This window comes from Schistocerca americana, chromosome 4 (genome assembly GCF_021461395.2).
Source record: "Schistocerca americana isolate TAMUIC-IGC-003095 chromosome 4, iqSchAmer2.1, whole genome shotgun sequence".
NCBI classification, from domain to species: Eukaryota; Metazoa; Arthropoda; class Insecta; order Orthoptera; family Acrididae; genus Schistocerca; species Schistocerca americana.
Genome location: NC_060122.1, coordinates 703,447,462 through 703,470,903, shown reverse-complemented (window position 1 = coordinate 703,470,903; position 23,442 = coordinate 703,447,462). Strand labels below are relative to the sequence as shown.

General features: G+C 43.8%; 1 protein-coding gene across 5 annotated transcripts in view; it reads left to right on the top strand.

The window, feature by feature from the left end:
• LOC124613880 (homeobox protein homothorax) overlaps nt 1-23,442 on the top strand; it is a 998,899-nt gene that overhangs the window by 932,683 nt on the left and 42,774 nt on the right. For 3 of the 5 annotated variants that reach the window (XM_047142615.1, XM_047142616.1, XM_047142613.1), the window contains one exon: nt 603-670. In XM_047142615.1, the coding sequence (XP_046998571.1) occupies nt 603-670 (68 nt within the window). Of the gene's footprint in view, nt 1-602; nt 671-739; nt 799-23,442 lie in introns of all 5 variants that reach the window. The other 2 variants (XM_047142617.1, XM_047142614.1) reach the window with 1 other exon arrangement.

The window sequence follows — 23,442 nt, the reverse complement described above, 5'->3', positions numbered from 1 at the left end:
TGAGTTTCGTGACAGATTAATCTGTAGAATGTCGCGTGGAGATACAATACTCACCTGTTGCCGACTTACTAGGCTGTGGAATGTGAGACTGACTATCATGTTCCACCTAGTTCTCCTGTATTATGAATGTGGTCCGACCAGTGTAGGTTTTGCCATATTGATATACAGTATTCTGTAGACTCCAGCGTTCCGCAAACACAGAACTTCCTTTACTAAGCCGAGAAAACCACACGTTTCCGCAGATGACCTAATTATTACTACTACAAATAGCTATTCATCGTCATTTAGAAAAATTCTGTTACAGTTGATCAGGGTAAAAATAAAACAATGATATGTCTACGTATGAATCAACCTGAGAAGTGCACTTATCACCAGAACTGTACTGTAGCTAGATTGCCGGAACCTATGCGACAGTGAGTGTGTCATACTTGTGTGTGTGTGTGTGTGTGTGTGTGTGTGTGTGTGTGTGTGTTGGGATGTGTGCTTGTGTGTCCTGCAAGTCTCACTTACAGGTTGGAGGGAAAGCAGCCAGCTATTTTGCTGGCGTCTTTCTGATTGGAGCCTGGTCTGATGGCGGCGGTCTTTTTCCTGTTTTTTCCCAGGTTCATCAACGCGAGACGGAGGATCGTGCAGCCGCTCATAGACCAATCAAACAGAGCGGGCGTGAGCGGTAAGTCGCTAGTCTACCTTCCATATCTCGGGTCCTAACCCACTCTCTTCTTTCTCTTCTCTTCCCAAGGTTCATCAACGCCCGCCGTCGCATTGTGCAGCCAATGATAGACCAATCCAACCGGGCGGGTAAGTCCGCCCTGGAATACTGCCGGCCGGCCGTTGCCCCGGCCGCCGGCGCCGCGCCGTAGTCCTCACACTCGTGGCTCTCTCTCTCTGGAGGCTCTACTTACTGGCTCACTGCGCGTAGCGTACAGTAGACTCACTGCTTCTGTCGCCTGCCCCGCTGGGGGCGACTGTTTGCCCGCGTCCTCGCTCTGCTCCGTAGGAGCGCGGCGCGCCCGTCAAACAGTCGCCCCTGCGACGGCAGGTGGAAAGCGCTTTTTGACAGTTTGATCCATTCATTACAATTTGTTACTTAAAAAATCCTAATTAGTGTACAGCTGCAGCAATAATCTTGCATGAGAACGAAACGCAACCCACCCATGCTCTTCCATCAAAAAATTTACTTTTATTTAAATTAATTTCGGAATTTATAGATACAAGAAATATCTCTCCGAAGGATGTAACCTTGGGAAGTCCCTTCGTTGCTGGCTCTTCTCTCTTTCCCAAATACTTTTCCCTTCTTACTGATTAGTGCTTAGCGTTACCTTTATTCGTAGAATGCAGTGCGGCGCGCAGTTATCCTTTTACAGAATAAAGCGAGCCAGCAAACAGCAACTACGAAGATGGGATGAAGGTATTGCATGTTGCCCGTTGGAGAAGTGTATTCAGGTCGGGAACAAATTGACTTGAACAGCAGTGCTATAGAAGGCTTACAGAAGATAAATAAAGTGAAATGGAAGACTTCAGAAGAAATTTACGTAGTACTTGAAGAACCGAAAGTGATGGAATCTACGACATCTGGAGTAAAAATAACAAAACTATCGAAGTGTTGAAATCGATGAGAAGAAAGGACGCAGAGAGTGAACGTCGGTATCAACATGAATGAAGAAAAATATAGATAACATGAAATACGAAACACTTGATTTTAAATCAGTGACAATTTGTTCAAATAGTAGTTTCCACAATTTTTAGTTTAAATTGTCTTGCGTTTTTCAGATAATGATGGAGCGATGGCGGTAGCAACTCTAGCGAATATTTAGATTATAGTATGTCTAGGAATGGTTACAATCTGCTGCACCGTAATCTTATTCACTTTTCTTTCAAACGAAGGAAAATTGCACTTGAACTTTGTACGCGGAAAACAGAACTACAAAACGCGCTGTTCCACTTTAAATGGTAAAATGTTTAACTCGCGTTTTCCTCGAAGTTTTACTTTGGGAGAAGCTTGACTACTTGCTCAAAGATAGCAGTCTCCTTTCCGAAACGAGCTAACAGTGTAGTATGGAGAACGTTTATCATTGCTGTTGCTACTCTTCATTGCCATTGAAGTCTGTGATTACTTAGTACTGAGCTGTGATGGACGGAATACTCCCACGAATAAGTGCGAAAGTTCAGGGCATTTTATTTTGCTAAGCAATCCTGAAAGTACAAGAAACTAACACATACTACAATCTGATTATTAAAAGGTATGAAGTAAATGGAACTAAATCGATATCCAAGGAGAAATTTAAGAAGTTAAGGAGAATCTTGATTTTCACATTCTACCTCTTCCAGAAGACTCGCTAAGCAGTATAAAATACGCATCCAACACGCTGCTGTTACGACGTCAAATAATTCTGTAAACAATTTTTATGTTGCTGAGTAGTCGAAACTTAATTTAAAAACGAAACAAGATAATTGCTATGATGAAAATGGGAAAAGTAACATTCCTAGATTGATTTATCTCATTCAACATGGTACTCGTGGCTGGTAAACAGGTAAAGTGCAGAGTATTTTCAGCACAGGCGCTTGGTTAGAAAGCGAAAGCATCCAAGTGAGTTAGACGTCGGGATTCAGAGGTGCGTGCTTGTTCGTTAAGCGTGTCTCAGCCCGCTAGTCTCACAGAGTTCGCTGGCGACTCGCCGTAGCGATGGAGGAGCAGTTTGGCGAGGGGGGGGGGGGGGGGAGGAGGTAGTGAGGTGGGGTTGGGTACGGGGTTAGGACCGCTAATGAAGGCAGAGACAAAGGACGCTGATGGCGCGCCAAGTACCCCCGCGGCGGCCATGCGAACCCGCGACCCGTCCGTCCCATTACAGCTCCGCCAGCAATCGTTTTATCACCCCGGACCTCCCGTACTGAAGTCCGTGCAGTTCCAACTCCACGCTGCAGTTTCTGCCGCTGGACAGCCGTGACTGCCACGCAGAAGACGAAAAGCGCAGAAAATTCACTCAGCAACCGTCTGCCCGTCGCTTTCTACGAGCAGGATGTTTATGCTTTTGGCACGTTCACAATACGCTGCAATCAGAAAAGAGCGGCCACACTACACTTCATTGGCCACAGAATTCAGCAGCCTATTAAATTTTCTACACTTCGGAATGTGGGACAGCTTTTACGACTGTGTGGTACACAGTAGTAATTTGAAATGAAAATGAACATCGTTAACATGCGCTTGTGAAATGTTTTATCGCGTTACTGGTTCATTCAGATTTGCGGCATTACAGAAAGTTTTAATGAAAGACTACGTGCGATGGATAGTTTGCAGTCAATAACAGGTCCAAAGTAGTTATCTGTAGGAGGCTCCATTGCCATTTGGAAAATAATGTAAGGGAAGTTTTATAGATTTAGGGCTGAAGTACGTTTTATCACAGTTCCAGTCGAAGTAATCCAGTACTGTGAATAATTGCAGTCTCATAATGGTTGCAATTTTTAACTGTATTAATTTTCCGCCAAATAGGACAAGACTCGTAGATTTAGGATAAAAGGTTGTAGCCTCACAGTTCCAGTTGTAATATAACCTAGTTTTGTAAATAATTACATACTTATTACTTGTATTCAAATATTTATTGTATTTTTCGGAAATTGATGCAGGAGAAGTCTTCTAGATTGAGGACAGATTGCTGTAACCATAACTGGAGTTTTAAGTATGACCTAAGTTTGTAAATAACTTCGTGTTAATTGTTTGTATTGAATTTTTACTGTATCAGTTTTGTACAAAGTAGCACAGGAGAATACGTGTAGATTCACGATAGAAAATTACAATCCACAGTTCCAGCTTAATGTGACTTAATTTTGTAAATAATTCGTACTCATTGTTTGTACTGTAATTTGTATTGATTTTCCGAAAGCTCTAGCTTGATTATGTATTGTTGCAAAGTTGTTAATTAACTATGTAGGTATGAGTTTAGATTAGACAGGGACGCTGTAATTTCTGACAGGACAGCCCCAACTCCTTATCGAAGAGGTTATGTCTTGCCTTTTGTGAAACTAAGCGGCCTTAGGCATAGTTAGGATTAGTGAACACGGTACTATTAAGGTTGGATATGTTACAAGCATTGATAGTAATAAGATAAGTAGAATTGTGTTGCAGTAATGAAACCTTTTTAACAACGATGTAACCAGCGCTTATGTATTAATTAATTGAAAAAGACTAGGGCACTGCTCGTAGCAGCTGTTGTAATTATCAGCGAAGTCGTTGGGCTTGATTCTCCGTCGTCATTTGGTGCCTACCACACGTAACGTAGCATTGATGTTTTTGTTATTCGAAAGAGCATGTCGTTAGGAAACATGCCCAGTAGAAAGAAACGGCAAACTGGGTCAAATGAAAATGAAACTTATGGGCAAGATTCAACTAGGAGAAACGCTGGTGTGAGTTGTTATCAGGAATGGAATTAGGTCAGAGCAGGCAAAGAGTGTTTTAGTCGCAAATGGCGCACATCCTTAATCTGTACACATTCGTTACTACAGTAAATGACGCTTGGCCACCAATAATTAGCTATTTTGTCACATCATAATGTAGTCTACTTTGGTCTATGGACAGTACATCAGAGTAGAAATTTACGGTGGAACAAAGTGATTCGTATGACACGTGCCTCATTTACACGACAACGCAAGCAATGAAGTTGCTTTGTTTCACGATTTATGCCGTAGCAACAGCGGACTAATCCAGCAGACCCTCTGTCAGCCAAATAGTAAAGTACTGGTAGTGGTCCCACAGTTACCACTCGTGATTCTGTAGGTACTCTCTGCAAGTGGCGAGTAAAAGGTATTTAATATATTAATGTGCTTGGAAAACAATAAGTTTAATTGTGTATGGGGGATAACGAAATGAGTGGTCACATCTCCGAGCAGAGTTGATGACGCTCGTAACTAATGACAATTCTCGGCAGTGGCGCCACGAGCGGCGGTACGCTGCGGCCTGCGCCGACCAAGGTATAACGTTACGCAGGTGCGTGGGCAGCGCGCGATGGTCGGCAGCGATACGCAGCGCCGTAAGCGCATTACCCGAGATGGGGATCAGCCGGCGGCCGGCGTGCTGAGAGCGGCAGAGTCGCGACGCCCTAAGCACGACAAATGAGCGCCGACCGCACAGTCGAGACTCCAGAGACCCCAAACGCTGCGTGTGCCAGCGCCGCAGGCCCGCTTGTTAAAGCGCGCGGGAACACTGCAGCAGTGTGCGAAGACCAAGGCTGTCGACGGATGCCGTATAAGAAGCGTCTTCGGACGCTGTTTACCCACTCTACGAGCCACACCTTCAAATCTCTCCAGTTGAAAATTTCGGTGTACTTCTCCGCGACATCTATCTCTAGAGCATCATGCGATCCCAAGCAATGTGGTACTCCCGATGAGCGACCACTGCTATACTTACGAGACCTCTACTTCAATCACATTCCCAAGAAGCAAGCTGTCGACAGTTTGGTTTGATTTCCTGGTTCCAAATAGTGAGATTTTAGGAGCCATGCTTAGATAACTAAATTCGATAGTGGTGTCAGTTCAGTGGTCTCCTTAGCTTTAGACGCATCTGGGTAAGAGACGACTGGAGTCCAGTGCTAATTAGGAGTTTCTACAGCCATATCTGATCTTTTCTACTGTGCGGTCACACTTATTGGGACTCAGATTAATCTGACTTTTAGTCTACTCTTACACAACTGTAGCGGATAAAGTTCATCAAAACAAGATAAACACTGAACGTCGCTTTTAGACTACCACTTCAACCCATTTATGAGCCAATTAGAATTAGCTCTTTTCTATGATCAGGATACCCATACACAGGCGAGTAGAACTCCTGTACTAACGCGAGTAGTTACTTATACCTCAGTTCAGTAGGTTCAAAGACATCGCCAAAGAGATCCATAGAGACAAAATGCTGTCTTGTCTGAACAACGACAATGGTGTTGTCTGATGGAATAGTCCTGAGTCTAGCCTGAATCACTTTTAGTAACTACAGTAAATATAAATTAGCACAAAGCGTGTGGAATTTGGTGTCAAGGTCTCCGTAGACGACGAACATTCTTTTTTTTTAACCTTTGGACCAAAATGAAAAACTTAGCAGTGCAGTCTCCAGATGTAAGGTAGTGGTTCAATGGAATCTGTTAAAAGGTGACACCAAGGACGTATACCAAATGACAATGCCCACATCAGGTTTTAAATAGACTAGTTGCTGTATATTAAAACAAATTTCAGGCTTGCAGCTGATTATCGTTTAATTCATCCCACGATATTTCGACTGGGCAGCTGACAGCCTTCTTCAGATGAGCCATCGAAGACTGACGAAGACTTGCTCCGTTCCGTTATACATGGGGCGCTGTGGGTGTTACGCGCGTGGATCATAATCAAGTTGACCGTTGGTGCGCTCTGTCGGCTTCGATTAGAGCAAATCGTGGATGTGATGGGGTTCGATGCACAATCCACCTATCGTGGTTAATCAGTTTTCCCCCCAGGCGTATTTCCACGGATTCCTTAACAGTGGAGTCCCAAAAAGATGTTATTTTAGTCAGAATCAAAGTTCTATCGGTCTCCATTGAATGTCCACTGGAAAGCTATATTTTATCTGTTTTGACTCTGGGTCGTAACAACGGACAATGTAAATCAATAAACTGTGATCGACATTTGGGTCATGGTATAAAATACGAACCAAGTTCTCCAGCCGATAATATCATCTTTGACGCCAACGAGTTCCCGTATTTCGACTGTTGCAGCAGTTGTGTCACACCGTACAAGTATTTCCGGTGAGGTACTGAGAGACTGCAACAAGAAGTAGACAGGTTTCTGTAGGCTGCACACCGGTTCCGCGTAGCTCTGATAGCGTCACCCGGCCACTGGACCACTCCGGCCCGCGGCGAGCACTCATACGAGCCGTGGGAGCGCAGTGCATAATTTATGATTTCCTCGGTCGAAATCGAGGGCACGCGGCACCGGAATAAAGTGGAGAGTCATGTCGGCGATCGCGGACGGCCAGATTATAACGCGGCGCGGCGGAATATATTTCCCGATGATCGCCTGTAAAAGGGCGCCGGGAACGCCTGCTAATTGATAGAGGCGGGGAGCCGCGGCCGGCGGACACGGAAACTGCATCCGGCCCGAGATTAAGGTGCGCCGCCACATAAATCTCGGCAGGCGGCTCTGCGCTGCAGCCTTCGATGGCCGCGGCGTGCCGTACCGGTTCACCGGCCGCGGGGTCGCCCCCGCCTGTTATCGCCCCGCACCGTCTCGTGCTCTGCCTCTGCCTCTGGCTTCGCTACAGCTGCCTACAGCAGTCGACTCTGTTTTTCCACATTAGGTGCTGCGACAGCCGCGGCGTACAGTCACTCCTCCTTATACGACCGAGTGCAGTTAGATCACCTCGAATCGCTAGAAGGAGCGGAAATAGCTGACTTGGGTACTTGTACAGCTACGCGATCTGCAGAACTATCATCACAATCACAGGAGGGTGTTTGGGCCTCCATACAGAAATAGTACAGTGTTCAAAGCTGTTCCAAAGATCCTTACTCCGAAGAACAGGAACTACTGTAATTTCTCCATCGTTAAATTTCAGCGTACTCCTACTAGCTCTATAGTGCTCCATAAAAATATCGGCTTATGTAACTATTGATAATTCAGCTCACTTTACTATTATATCTTTAGCACCATATCAGATATGTGACCTACCACGTACCCATAAAATCTGGCAATTCTGCTCCCAATCCAAAGACCAGGAATTTATTTTGAGCCGTCGATCCATAAATTCCGATATCACTGTGTACACTGACAACTGTAAAATACTCTGCAGAAGAACTAGTGTAGATAGCTACAGTTCTTTCGGCTTGCATTGCTACTGTTAACTTATCGTAACAGTAATGTAACCTTTCACTCTTTCTTGAGATTTGGCAAATTATCGCTCGTTGTTTCTAATCCTCACGGAATGCTACAGTCACTGCCTGTATCTCAGCTCCTCGACCTCGGGTGCATTGTTTGTGCGACTGTTGAGGGAGGCTGGAGTTTCGGAAAATAGCTAAACACTTCGCACCCTTTTTCTGGGATCTCTGACGTCGCTATTCTTTCTGACTGATACATGTAGTGGCTGGCCCTTGATAAAAGCTACAAATCGTAGTAGAAGCCGTCAAAATATTGTTGACATCGTGCAGTATCATAGTGTCTCTTAGAAAAACACATTTCACTCCTGTTTCCGTTTCGTCGTAAATGTTCAGTAACGAGCACATAAAGAGGGTATTTTACACCGATGGGACACCAGAACAGAAATGTCTGTTGTGTCGGAGACACTAATCTGTTCCAACGAACCGTCTAGCAACAGGAAGAAATGTTGGCAGATAAAGCAGAAGATGCATACAACAGACGAAGAATTAAAGCCACAACGGGCCATATAGTATCTGCTTGATGAAAACAATAAATAACAAAAATATGATGTTTAATTCCCAACTGGAATGCAACCCTAGCTTACATGGCTTAAGGAGATGCTCATAACTACGTGGGGTGACCCAGCCGTACGCCGCGTACTTTACTTTATATTTATTTATTTGTTTATTCATTTAGTCTCTTTTGTTTTAGGAGTACAACTGTTTCATCCTTTGTTGTTTTAAGGGTAACTGTATGCTTCTTTTTCTTTTTATTTGATGTTTCAAGTTTGAATGTACTTTATGAGTTAAGAGTAGGTCTAATCCTGTTCAGTTATGTGAAATTACTTGTTATACGACTGACAGTAGAGTCAGCTAGAGGGCGCGTTATTGCGAGTCCACAAAAATGTAAACAAATAAAATGAACAATAAAGACATCATTTTGAACCCTAAAATAATGCCATTTCATTAGCTTTCGTACAACTTTTACCTTGACAGTTTCGCACATTAGGAATCGAAATTTCCCAGACAGTGTTTTCTAATACTGATAAGAATCGCGTGCAGGCACAATAGAGCAACGCATACAACTGTGTCACTCCATCTTCAGGCCGCTGTTGTTACATATATTGTAAACAAGCAAAGTTATCCAATAATAATGCGGATATATATACTCCTGTAGCTCAGAAGTATTTTGTAATTTGCTTTGATAGTACGGTATTCATTAACTGTTGTTTCCTAGGCATGCAGACAGTGCTTTCTTTTATTTGTAGAGACAACTAGAAGCGTGCCAAAACACAAAGAGTACTCGGTTGATTTGGGCTGTTCTGTGTGCTGTGAAGTAGGGAAAGTATCGCAGTCTAGCGCTGCTAGAGACTAAGGCATACCACAATCATTAATAAGCATGTGAAGTCGACGGCAATAAAACAGGAGGGAACAGTTGTCAACAAGCCAAGGTCAGATCGTCCTCGAAAAACAGTAAGTAGGAAGGGCAGAATGATTTCTAAGCAGTCGGCAGCTGATCCTAGAAAACTGCCCCGACAAATTAGAGGCGATCTGGAGCAGCATTATGGACTGAATGTGCATGTGTCTACTGAAAAATGTCGCCTAGTAGCAGATGATTAAAATGGTAGACGACCGACACGTAACCCACTCATAAATTCAAAAAGTAGGAAGGCGGGGTTAGGGTCTGCAAAGTCGGCCAAAAAAACGAAAGGGACAAAAAGAAGTACCATGTACCGACCATTAAACACGTTGGTTGCAACATGGTGGTGTGGGATATTTTTCTAGACGTAAGGTTGGTCCTCTAGCCCAAATAGAAGTCAGAATGGATTGTTTCCTGTACAGAGACATTTCAGAAACGAACATGTTTCCACATGAGAGAAAGAGTGTGCCACGTAGTTTGGTATTTCAGTAGGACAATGATTCATAACACACCTCTGGTCACCAAAAATACATTTTCAGACAAAAAATCAAATTTTTCTAATGATCAGGCTCTAGTCCGGATCAGAATCCGATTTCACACCTCTGTCATGCACAGGACCGACGTGTTCATCGTAGAAGCTACTCGAACAAGGATCAATTCACAGCTGGCTTGTTGGACGAAAGGTCAAAACTCCCACGGGGCCTATTACAAAAGCTTGTGGATTCAAAGACAAATAGATTAGTAGCTGTGACCCAAGCCCATGGGTGTGCAACGAGATACTGATTCGTTCTTCAGATTCAGAAATAGTTTTCTTTTATTTTTACACACTTACGTCTATAATTTAATTTTGAGCCAGGAGAATTGTTATTTCTGTTCTGAATTGTTATTTCTGTTTTGATGTCAGACAGCTTTATTCAAACTAAATGTAGTTTTGTACTAAATGGATTATAATTACATGCTCTTTAATTAGCCACTGGCGCTTTTTTTCTGTTACCTATTTATCTTCATGTAACTCTAACTTACTAACGCTATCTAAACAATACTTTTGAACGTTAATGTAATTCACTGTTGGCCAGTAAAATCGCAACCCGTGAAGGTGGCAAGCAACAAAGATCAATCTAGCACCCGAACGACTAACATTTGAGCAAAAACGCGCTAGGTAGGAGAGAGTAACATCATATACATTCTGTATATGAGGGAAGATTACACAGCGGGTTTCTCATTAGGATGTTGGATTTGAATATTGACTGTTTGTGAGAGGATCGTGTCATGTCTCGTGTAAAGAAGGAGAAAGATATTCCAGCAGGTGTCGTAATTCGACAGTGACAGGAGTGTCGCCTACAGAGACGGCAGTTTATCGTGCAACGATACTGGTACTCGTGTTGGTCGCAATCCCACCGAGAATATAGAATCTGTGTGTTCAGGAGACGCATACTCAGCGCCATGCAAGATCTGGACGGATCCACGAGGCTAGCGCCCGAGAGGAGAGACTTATGCTCGCTTGGCAGTGCCGGATCGTTCGGTCACGACGCGTTCTTTAAGTCAGCAAATGGTCTAGTTTGTAGCTAGACAAGTGTCCTTACGGAGCACGCAGCATCGCCTGAAGTACCACAGGCTGTCGGCACGGCGACAAAAATTAAGGCGTTCTTTGATACGGCAGTAGAGAGAGTCGCGCCGACATTCGTGTGTGGAGGCTCAGGGAAGAATTTAAGCCGCCAGTTCGGACTCGTCATACAGGCCCATAACCTGACACGATAATAGGTAATGCCATTGGGTGCACAATACTATCATCTGTGCTTTGCTTAGCGGATAATTTGGACGACCGGTGTTACAATTGACATGTGTCGTCGCGATCTCTGTGACGATGACTTTCAACAAGATAAAACAAAACCGTATGTTACCCGTGCTGTCCTCATTTACCTGAATCAAAGGCATGTTCTCCAGATATCTCACCACTGCAAAATCTGGTTATGGGTTGCCAAGAGACTGGAACGTGAAGCGTTTCCCTCTTGAATTTGCTACAAGAATAAAGCCCGAGTTATTTTAAATAAGAATTTTCCCATTACGTCACTGGAAGAATGCAATATGATTATTAAAGTACTAATTGTAAAGAAACGACCAAACACGGCAAACCTGATCTAAAATTCTAGGTGAATGGAGTTAGTGATTGCATTTAAAAGGTGATAACTACGTTCACACGTAATATTTCAGGTTGTTGCCGGCTGATTGTGGTGAGACGTGATACATCAAGCCAGTGAAGCGACTGTCGACGTTATTCGAAGGCAGTTAACCGATCAAACTAACAAGATTTTTACGTAAATATATACGCAAGAGGCTAAAAGTAATGATCGGAAACTCAATCTCATGGTGGATCTGCTTAATGACACAGTACAATTAAAAATAAAACACACAATGTGTTCGGTCGTTATACCCTTGAACATTTCCGTTACCAACACTTTCTTCACGGCCTCTGAAAAAAGTGTAAAAATTCGTACAAATTTATGGCGCTAATATTGTAAATGAATTCCACTTACGCAGGTAAAACAATACACTCTGTCAGAATTACGGTACTTGGAAATATTGATGCTTACGCTACAATTGCCAAGCGATAAAAGACTCCTAAGTATGACGTGGATAAAAAAGTAAACAACTTAATTTGTTTTAAAGAAAAAGATATACAGAGCTCGTTTTCGTTTCGTCTCTGTAGCAAAAGTCTCCGGCAAAACCTCATAAGGGTTTTTTTTTCCCAATAGCGTGATGTGTTTCACAAAGGAAAATGAAACAGGAATTCGTATAGTGTTACAGTAATAATAAGTTTCATTGGTATGCCTATATTTTATTCTTTATTCGTTTACGCAGTTTCAAGAGGGGGTGGGAGCATTAGTATATTTCATAGCTAGCATATATATGTGGTGTTCGGAAATTCCTGTTGCAAACCTCTGAGACTTGTTGAGGGCAGTGAGTATAAAAAACGTACTGTTTTCGTTCGACGACTGTTTCAATTCAGATGTTTGGCTCATCCACTTCTGCTTGAGGAATTGAATTAGGCGTGACGCAGTTCAGTGATTAGGCACCAGTTCGAAAGGAAACATAATAAAACATCTATTCACCACTTCAGCACATTTCTTTGTATTAACACTTAAACATTACTTGTTTACAAAACAAAAAAGAACCCAGCATACTGTACGTACAGAACACTACTGATGCATTACAAGAAAGGCTCTATGTGACGACCACCAACGTTGTTACATATATTGTACCTACGACGCATGTTCTGATATACACTCTCCATCCCACCTGGTGTGTCTTCAATTTCTTGTGCAGCGGCCAGAGATAGTGCCAGCAGATCTTCCTCTGTTCCTACAGGAGTCTCTTAAATTAAACTTTCCGTACAACGTTAAGTAACATCACGTGAGCGTCTGACGTACCACCCGCCATTCTGTCTGCTCTAGTGCATACCAGGACTAGCAACTCTGAGACTTCCCTCTTTCCCTCAGCAAATGCGGACGCGTTACACTTCTGATTTTAAGCCGCCGTAGAACGGAAACGGTACGTTTCCGGACATGGGTTTCTGTTCAAAATATTAAGTACCCACTCCCCTCTAAAAGTCCTAGAAGTTTACCGAACACCCTGTGTAACATTATAAACACCTCTCTCGCCAGCCATCACGGTTGGTGAGCTCTGGCGCAAAGCTGAAGCAGCATAGAGTGATGGACTAGTATCTATCGTCCATGCTTAGTGCGAATCGATACCCGGCAGGGTTATAACCATTGTCGCTGCCAGAAGTGACAGTTCTGTGTAAAATGTTTCACTTCTTCTGTTCCCTGAATTACCTACAAATTTAATCATATATGTTCTTACCGTACTGTATACACACAATAATTAAAATTTCATTATTTATCGTCATATATGGTGTTGCAGTTTTGATGATCATTGATGTATTTCATGTAGCTTATCAGTCAGTCTGTTTCTTCGACCATAGATACTAGTAAACTGGCCTTGCTGTGCAGAAGCCATAGGTCTGGTGTGGCTCCAACATAAACCACGTGACTGTTGGCAAAACGTGGCGGGATTTCAAATCAGAGGTCTGCCATCCTCTGTTTGTATCGTATTTTACCCACATGTCTCAATTGACTGCCAAACGTTTCCAACAGAAATTACTTTTTTATTTGCGAAAAATTGTCTGAGAACTACATTTGACCTGGATTTGTTCACAGTACCGTTTATAAAATCTAACAAATACATCGAACGCCCCTCTGGTGGGCAGCGGATCGAAATTACTGTAAACTATCAATTAAAGTAAAATGTCGTTAAAATTATTTTAAACAGTAAGAGTGGGCTCGTGTAAAAACTTTAAATATTGGATTCGCCGCGTTTTGAGCTCTAGTCACGTATAAAAGAAAATGGGATATGGGAATTATGTCAACTACAGGTGCCAAAATTGTTGACTTTAGGAGCAGGTCCATTTTGGAGTATCAATTTTAGGTGCACTTCAAAGGTTCAGTTACTACTATTTTTACAAAAGTTTAAATTATCAGTTTAAAAAAAATGATATTTTAGATGAAAGGTGAGACTTTGAAGTTTCAGAAAATAATTTTGGAGCCTACATTTATTTAATAGTATTAGAAGGTAGAAAAAAATTCTCTTCATGTGTCGACTATAGGTGCTCTTACCTTATTATAATCTCACTTGTACATACAAAAAGGCGCGTATGTGCAGATGGCTTAAAGTTTTTCCGTTTCGGGGCCTGTATCCAAAGCTGCCTTCGGTTTTCATCCTTAGGGAACCTATGAGTAGGAACGAGAAACAGTTATACTTACTTCTGTAACCGAATTATCACAGATACTTTCCAAAATGTAATATGAGTCTGACTTTACAGGCATCACTTTCAACACTTTAATTTACGTGGTACTCTATTTCAAGTGTAAAAAACATATAAAAGTCACTTCAGGAGATTTCAATAAACGCATCTGCTCTATCATAGAAACACACTTGAAATGTAATGCCATTTCTCCCGACAAAACGCTGAGTACAGCCATAAGCGCAACACGAAGCAACCATGTTTTGCCAACATTCACGTGACTTTAGCTCAGAGATGCTGGAGCCACTAAAATGACGTCAGGGCCAGTCAATTATATTTATGGTCGAAGGTCTGTTTAAATTCACTCTCTGTGGTTGCTGCTTTAAGAACTCTCGATTCGAAATGTAAGCAGGACATTTAGAAAAGAGGTGAGCACGACGGCTCGCAGCAGTAAATGCTCCTACAGACATTCACTGCATATGTCAGTTTAGCTGTAGCTACTGAAGCCGGCTCTCGCATAGTGCGGTTGTACACCGGAACAAATACGGCGAACGGCAGCGGCGGCGGAGGCGGCGGCGGCGGCGGCTACGGACGGCGGAAGGAAGCTCGGGCGAGCGGCGCGTCCCCCGGCGCCATCAATCAGGCTGTCAATTTGTAATGGCCGCCGCGCCGCCCCCGCAGCCCGGCGTTCTCCCTCTGCCGTATACACCCCGCCACCGGTGCATTCACTGCGCCAGCTGACCGCTCCGTGCGCCTGTCCTGCCGAAACACAACACGCTACTCGGCTACTGTGCCGGATCATCAACTTAACATATGGCGAGGAGAAATGTTTCCCTGCGTTGATGTCGCACTGTGGAACAGTAGCGTACGTGGCCGGCCGATGTGGCCGAGCGGTTCTAGGCGCTTCAGTCCCGAACCGCGCTGCTGCTACGGTCACAGGTTCGAATCCTGCCTCGGGCATGGTTGTGTGTGATGTCCTTACGTTAGTTAGGCTTAAGTAGTTCTAAGTCGAGGGGACTGATGACTTCAGATGTTAACTCCCATAGTGCTTAGAGCCATTTTTTTAGCGTACTTGCTTCGTGTATGAGGGGACTTCAAAGAAAAAGTTACATATTATCATAGCGATCCAAATAACTGTTTTTCAAGTTTTGCACGGTGCGGTCCACGTATCGTCCAATACCTTGACTCCAGAAAGCCGCTCCACCGTCATGAAGCCGTTAGAGAAGCGGTGTGTGATTGTCCTCATCGCTGGAAGATGTCTTGTCCCCAGATGTCCCTTCAGCCTACCGAGAAAGTGGAACTCGCATGATGCAACATTGCGAGGATAAGGCAGATCCGCGTCGCCCACTTCTGTGCGGTCTTGGTCAGTATGTGTGTACCATTTCACTACGGCTGGACGCGACACTGCATTAGGTGTTTGTGTCCAGTTTACAAATTTTGTCCACAACAGTCGTTCTATACCACGTGCTACAGTTTCGGAGTACGTTTCCAGATGCCGCGCTACGTCAGTCTCACACTTTGATGCACCTGTTGGCTGGATTTCAATAGAAACTGTTTCTGCAGGTAACGAGGAACATGTGCTCTCATCTAGCAAAGCACCACTCATGCTGTGGAATGGCTTTTCTGTGGGACGACTTAAGTAACTTATTTTCTGAAACCCCATCGTATGTAGACATTATCACCGCTTCAATCAGAGCATCGAAAGACCAAGATAATATTGAAACTTCCTGGCAGATTAAGACTTTGTGCCAGTTAGAGACTCGAACTCGGGACCCTTGCCTTTCGCGGGCAAGTGCTCTACCATATGAGCTACCCAAGCGCGACTCACGCCCCGTCTTCCGCCAGTACCTCGTCTCCTACTTTCCAAACTTCACATTCTGGAAACATCCCCCTGGCTGTGGCTAATCCATGTCTCCGCAATATCCTTTCTTCCAGGAGTGCTAGTTCTGCAAGGTTCGCAGGAGAGCTTCTGTGAAGTTTGGGAAGTAGGAGACGCGGTACTGGCGGAAGTAAAGCTGTGAGGACGGGGCGTGAGTCGTGCTTGGGTGGCTCAGATGATAGATCACTTGCCCGCGAAAGGCAAAGGTCCCGAGTTCGAGTATCGGTCCGACCCACAGTTTTAATCTGCCAGGAAGATTCATATCAGCGCGCACACCGCTGCAGAGTGAAACCCTCATTGAAGATAATATTGCATTACTGGTGGCTGCTTAAAATTTGACGTTGTTAAGTGTTATACAAACGCGTAATGCTAGGTCGCTGGTTATTACCACTATTGCTGTATGTCGAAGAGGCAATGGGGGAAATGGAAAATTTCAGAAAAGGGGTGGAAGTGCAAGAGTATTATACATCAGTGCTAAAGTTAGGCGACGACACAGTCCTTCTAGCTGAGTGTAATGATGACTTAGGAGCTCCTTTAAAAGGAAAGGGCAGAATACTTAGCATAGAACACGATTAAGGATAACCAGAGCGAAGGGGAGATAATGACGAGTAACTGAAGTGAGAATGACGATATGTTGAACGCTAAATTTGGGAACGGCAGGTTAATGTAAGAGGTGAAGTAATTTTATTATCTTAGAAACAAGATCACTCAGGACAGCTGAGGAAGGAGGATTACAGAAATAGATTTCGTAGGCAGAGGAAGCGTTCTTCAAGAAAAGTCTGTACTTGTATAGGATTCTGATATGGAACTAAGGAAGAAATTGCTTAAAGCGATAGTCTGGAGGAGAAAAGTGAGCCACGGTACACCAGAGAAGTAGAAACTAGAAGCATTTGAAATGTAGTGCTATGGAAGAATGTTAAAAATCAGTGTACAGATTAAGTATGAAATGAAGAAAAACTAAAGAGAATTGATGACGGTAACCAGCTTCGGAAGATCCTACCAGTAGAATGGATAAGTTTTGTGGTACATCAGCTGCGTCATCCGGAATAGCTGGAGGAATAGGGTTGATAAATGATAGGGACCGACAAAAACAAGGGTACAGTATCTGATCAAAAGTATCCGGACACCTCTATGTATTGTGGAATTGACGGCTACAGACTACTAGAGGCGAATCCAACAATACAGAAGGAGGTTGGGAGCTCCGTGTTGTCATCAGAGAAGCAGTTAAAGTAGAATCGGTTTGTCAGGAGGGTTCAGCGCCTTCAAAAATAGACTATTCATTTGGATGGCGGTGAATACAAGTGAAGAAGGAACATTTCAATCCGTCTAAGGCGGGCCAAGTCTCAGATGGACTCGCGAAGGAACAACCACAGCTAAACCAGTAACAGGCAGAACTCAAGCACTGATGGAACAAGGGACTATTGAGCAATGTAGAGTGGGACCCGTAAAACATCATACGAAATCAGTGGAAGGAATCAAGCGCGAGTGCCAAAGTGTTACATACGTACAATGACTGTGCATAGGGAGTTAAAAAGAATAGTGCACAATGGTCAAGCAGATCTTCATAAGGAAGCTGTTTATACAGTCAGTGCTAAGCGACGCTTTTGGTTTGCTAAGCGACACCACCGAACAGTTGATCATTGGAAACGAGTGAATTTGGAGTGATGGATCACGCTACGCCATGTGGCAAGCCGATGGAAAGTTCTCGCAATGACGAATGTTTGGAGAACGTTACCTGCCATAATGTGTAGCGCCAACAGCAAAGTATGGTATGAAGGAGTGTTTCATGGTTACAATGTGGTCACCCTAATACGCTTAAGAAAACGGTAAATACGGAGGGATATGAACACAATTCGCGACATTGTTTACTGTGTGCAGTAGACGAACAGTTGGGAAACGATGACTGATTGTATTATCATGACCATGTAGCTTTTCATAAAGCAGCATCTCCGAGGCAATGGTTTGTGAGCCGCATCACTCCTGAAATGGACTGATTTGCCCAAAGTCTTGACCTGAACCATATGGAACACCTTTGGGATGAGCTAGAACGTCGACTTCACCCCAAGTCCCATCGTCCAGGATATCTACCTTCTCCGATTCCAGTTCTTCAGAAAGACTGGGCTGCCGTTCCTCCACAGACATTCAGGCAATTCAGTCAAAGAGTGCCGGCCGCGGTGGGCTAGCGGTTCTAGGCGCTCAGTCCGGAACCGCGCGATTGCTACGGTTGCAGGTTCGAATCCTGCCTCGGGCATGGGTGTGTGTGATGTCCTTAGGTTAGTTAGGTTTAAGTAGTTCTAAGTTCTAGGGGACTGATGACCACAGATGTTAAGTCCCATAGTGCTCAGAGCCAGCCAGTCAAAGTGTTCCCAGTAGAGCTGAACCTGCCATAAAGGCGAAGGATGGATACAACCAATATTAATGTCCCTAACAGGTGTCCAGAAACTTTTGATCAGACAATGTATGTACGGTAAAACATCAAACCTCCGACATCGCTACGGCCGGAAATAGATCCTGCAAGAAAGGGACCAACCGCGACTGAAGAGAATCGTTCAACCTGATAGAAGTGAAACACTTCCGCTAATTACTGCAGATTTCAATGCTTGACCGCCAGCAAGTGTCAGGGTGCGAAACATTCAGCGAAACATTATCGATGTGGACTTTCGGAGCCGAAGGCCGATTAGTGTATCCTTGATGACTGCATGACACAAAGTTTTACGCCCCACCAGGGCCCGTCCACAACGACACTGGATTGTTGACGACTGGAAACATGTTACCTGGTCGGACGAGACTCGTTACAAATTGTATCGAGCGGATGGACGTGTACGCGTATGGAGACAACCTCATGAATCCATGGACCCTGCATGTCAGCAGGGGACTGTTCAAGCTGGTGGAGGCTCTGTAATGGTGTGGGATATGTGCAATTGTAGTGATATTGGACCCCTGATACGTGTAGATACGACTCTGACAGGTGACACATACGTAAGAATCCTATCTGATCACCCGAATCCATTCATCTCCATTGTGCATTCCGATGGACTTGGGCAATTCCAGCAGGGCAATGCGACATCCCACACATCCAGAATTGCTACAGAGTGACTCCATGAACACACTTCTGAGTTTAAACATTTCCACTGGCCACCAAACTCCCTAGACATGAACGTTATTGAGCACATGTGGGATGCCTTGCAACGTGCTGTTCAGAAGATATCTCCACCCCTCGTACTGTTACGGAATAATGACAGCCCTGTAGGATTCATGGTCTCAATTCCCTCCAGCACTCGTTCAGAACGTAGTCGAGTCCATGCTACGTCGTGTTGCGGCACTTCTACGTGCTCTCGGGGGCCCTACACGATATTACGGAGGTGTACCGGCTTCTTTGGATCTGTAGTGTATAACAGTTTCTAGAAAAAGTTGGGTTTAGGTGATAAACAAAGATGAATAGGTAAGCAGAAGCTAGGAGAAGATGGGCAACAGTTTGAAACTAATCGATGGGCAACAGTTTGAAACTAATCGATAGGCTGATTATCTTAATAAATAATCTCTCTCTCTCTCTCTCTCTCTCTCTCTCTCTCTCCCCCCCTTCCCCCCCCCCCCTCCCTTACGTCGTCATTGCACTGTTAACACATTATTACACTCCGCACTCTCTCGTTACACTGTAGTTATCTACACGAAATCACTACGTTGCAAATAAAACACAGTTTCTTTTTCTAAAAGGAAGAAGACTTAGGAGCTTGAACACTTAGGAGAAATAACATACGTATTCGCCGTTGCACTGTATCCTACTCGCCGATACTAGTTGCATTTCGCTAGCACACTCATTCTGTGGACTAGAGGCGCCTGTGAACGCAAAAGCTGAATGGATCTGCGGCACGCACGAGCCGCGAGCGTAATAAATCAGTTGGCTGCATTAAAGTGAAAAGTTATGGCCCAGTTCCCGTACTAACTGTGTGTATATTATCCTCGAAAGATACCTGGCAGGAGGGCCGGTCGTGTTGCACGGTGATTGCGTATTCCGGCGCCGTTTACGCGTTCGGATAGCAATGCTGGCGCGCCGCTCTCGAACAGTGTTTCGTCCGCGCGCGCTCGCCTGTTTAGCAATTCATGGACTGGAACACCGACACATTAACATACTCGCGCATGCGCGGGGCTATTTCATGCTTTCTGAACTGTATTATATTAACCTATATGACTAGGAATTCCGGCGTTCGCGAGGCACGTTAGCGGAGAGAGAGCTAATTACGCGGTCTGTATGTACCCCCTCCAACGCACTGGCCTAAGAGCGAAGCGATGTACAGTCGTGTGAAGGACACCTGTTCCCTGTTGCTTCCATTAAGGAGATTTCGCTGGCAAATGTTTCTCCGCCGCTTCATTTAACTTTATTGCCTCTCATTCTTATGGAGGACAAAAATGTAGTTAAATTAATTGTAGTTTTTACTTGCCGTAGATACAATTGAAACCAGCATTTCTTAACCCCACCTTTTCCCTCACGGAATTATCTTTACTTGGCTTCTAGCAATAGCTGTTAAGGCTGGTAATATTAGTCGGTTGATTTACCTTTGCTGGAGCTTCAGTACGTCAACGACGAAATTTTTCTGAATTTCCCTCTTTCGTTACTGTTTAGTTATACGTCTGCAGGTACATCGTGAAAAACTGAGCAGTAGCTTCATTGATTAGGGAAGGAATGAAAATAACCTCTACGAATGTACTAGCTGAGACCTGCCTGAGGTGATATCGAGGCGTGAATGAAAACCTAGCAGAGGGGCTGGGTGGATATTTCAACCCCGTTTCTTCATTATGTTTATGCGTGTGTTGTACCCCAATTACTGCGTTATTGGTATTCGTACTGAATTTATTTTCATTTCGTCACTCTGAACTATACAGACAGGTTTCTAGCTTTAAAAAAATTAAACGAGTCCAACATGGATATATTACTACCATAGTTCATATTCTACCATTGAGCTATCCAAAGTCGTCTCGCGTCTCTCGCGACTGTTTCAATCTGCATTTGCCTTCTCTTTAATCGTTTCAAACAACGCACTTCACTACTATATAAGGTGCCAATGTCTTGCATAGGAAACGACATTTTACTTTGTCGCGCTCCCTTACTTAAACGAAAATAAAATTCTATGCAGTATGAAAGATGAAGGGACTAGGAAAATTCTTTGCTGGATTTTAAGAGATAAGAAAAGACAGAAAGGCGACCTAATAAAACGTTGGTTGATGACTTCAGAAAACATTCAGAAGAAACATCCATCGATGTTTAAAGATGAATATCGGAATGTATGAAGATTAGCGGGCAGCTTTCCCCAGCTGTGGATGTCCGATTGCTGTCCAAGAAGGCGCTGATGATGTAAGACGAAAGTCAAGGAAATACTTTAAAGTATGTTTAAGTTTGGATAGGACTACGGCATATAAGATTTGGAAGTATTTTCACCTCCTTTCCACACACACACACACACACACACACACACACACACACACACACACTGATGATTTGATTCAGATACATTTTTACCTACAGGTTTGACCTATAAATGAACGAACTCCTAAATTGTATTTTGTAGTGAGTGGCATATGGCTGAAACATGTTGTTGCTAAAATGGATGAAATAGGAATCAAATGATGTATGACACCGACATCAATACTTCACAGGGATAAGTGTACTAGAATTTCGAGATAGATGCTACTGGTAGCGCTCGGATGAATGGTCTTCACCTTGCAGTAATCTCGTCTTTAAGAGACATATATTTATTCAGATAATTTGAGGAAGTTTTCACTGCTGCTATGCTGAATAATGGTTGTTATGTATCTTCGTGGTAAGCATTAGGCGTTGATGACAAGTCCACTGATTTTTAGTAGTATTAATTTCGTAGTAGAAGTTTTATGAATAATATTTTAGTTGACAACTCATACGTGTTAGGTAGCGCGATACAGTCTGTGACGAAAAGCTGATACCAGTGTCTGGAAGAATACACGTAGACGATTTAAGCTGGCGACTAGTAGGCCACTGAAGACGGCGTGCGTGTCCACAGATCATATATGCGTGAATCTTTAGTCTGCTTAGCAAGAAACTGTGTTGCAGGCCAGAAAATGGGGAAACTATGACTGCGTTTATGCGTATTCGCCCCAAGTTACAATACACTGAATGGCAATTAATGGCAGAGGGAGGTTCCTACAATTGTTAGTACTTTCTGCTACATATGTGCACGGAGTGGGGGAACGTGACTGTTAGCTATCCTAATTTCTCTTCTCTTATCTTATTTTTCGAAAGAAAGGTACGATGAAGGTGTAGTGAGAGCATACTGTCTGAAATACTGGATCTCTAGATTCTCTCAAGTGTCTATTTTTCTTCAACGATTCCCTTTAGCATCCACATAAGGAATTCTTATGGAGTGAACTGTCGAGTTACAGCTTTGGCGACACGTCTCACAGTTCAGTGAGACATTTTTAGCCATCAGAACACACGGTAGTACTCTGACTTGCAGATGCTCTGCTTCGTCCTGGAACTGTGCCACTAATCTAAGTCTTAGGTAAGTCTGCAGACTTCCGTGGCCGCTGTCACGGCAGATGAGATCTTTAGGGTTACTGGCCGCGTCGTGCTTCACAACATACCACTTTTTCAACTGGTGACACCAGAATTTTTATGTGTAATATCCCAGCTGAGGTGTCAAAATGTCGACTACTGAAGAAGAAGCACCTTTAACGTTGTTGATCTCTCAGTCCTCAGTTTTGCGTCTATGTTCTTTTTTTCTCTGTGTGATGTTCAGTATCCTCCTGAATATAGGCAACACCGTTTCCTCAGACGAGTTTCGCTTCACTTTATTAAGGCATCATCAGTGGACTGAAACATATATAGGTTTCCGTTTGCACGCAGCACTTTCAGCTTACCTATTCTGCTATTATACTTTTAAATTTCAAACAGTTTTGATGTTTGTACCCCTTGCTTTTATTACTAACTGTGTTCGTTGATCTTGCTCTGCATATGCTCTCGCTGCAGCGCTGGAGAAGCTAAATATCTAAGTTGAAACTGCTTAATACAAAGGAAAACATAGATTTGTAAGGGTGATCAAAAAGTTCCCATTAGAAGGCCGTACAGTCCAGAATCGGTATGCTAATCAGGCAAAATCTCCGAGAGCATCGAGGCAATCATCGCATCGAAGCCGGCCGTTGTGGCCGAGCGGTTCTAGGCGCTTCAGTCTGGAACCGCGTGACCGCTACCATCGCAGGTTCAAATCCTGCCTCGGGCATGGATGTGTGTGATGTCCATAGGTTAGTTAGGTGTAAGTAGTTCTAAGTTCTAGGGGACTGATGACCTAAGATGTTAAGTCCCACAGTGCTCAGAGCCATTTGAACCATCCCATCGACGCACGAGGTTGAAGATACTCGCTTGGAATAACACCTTGTCCTGCTGTGTGAGAGAGTCCGTAACTGCATGCTGCACGTCCTCATCGGACAGGAATCATTCATCCTTCAAGATCCT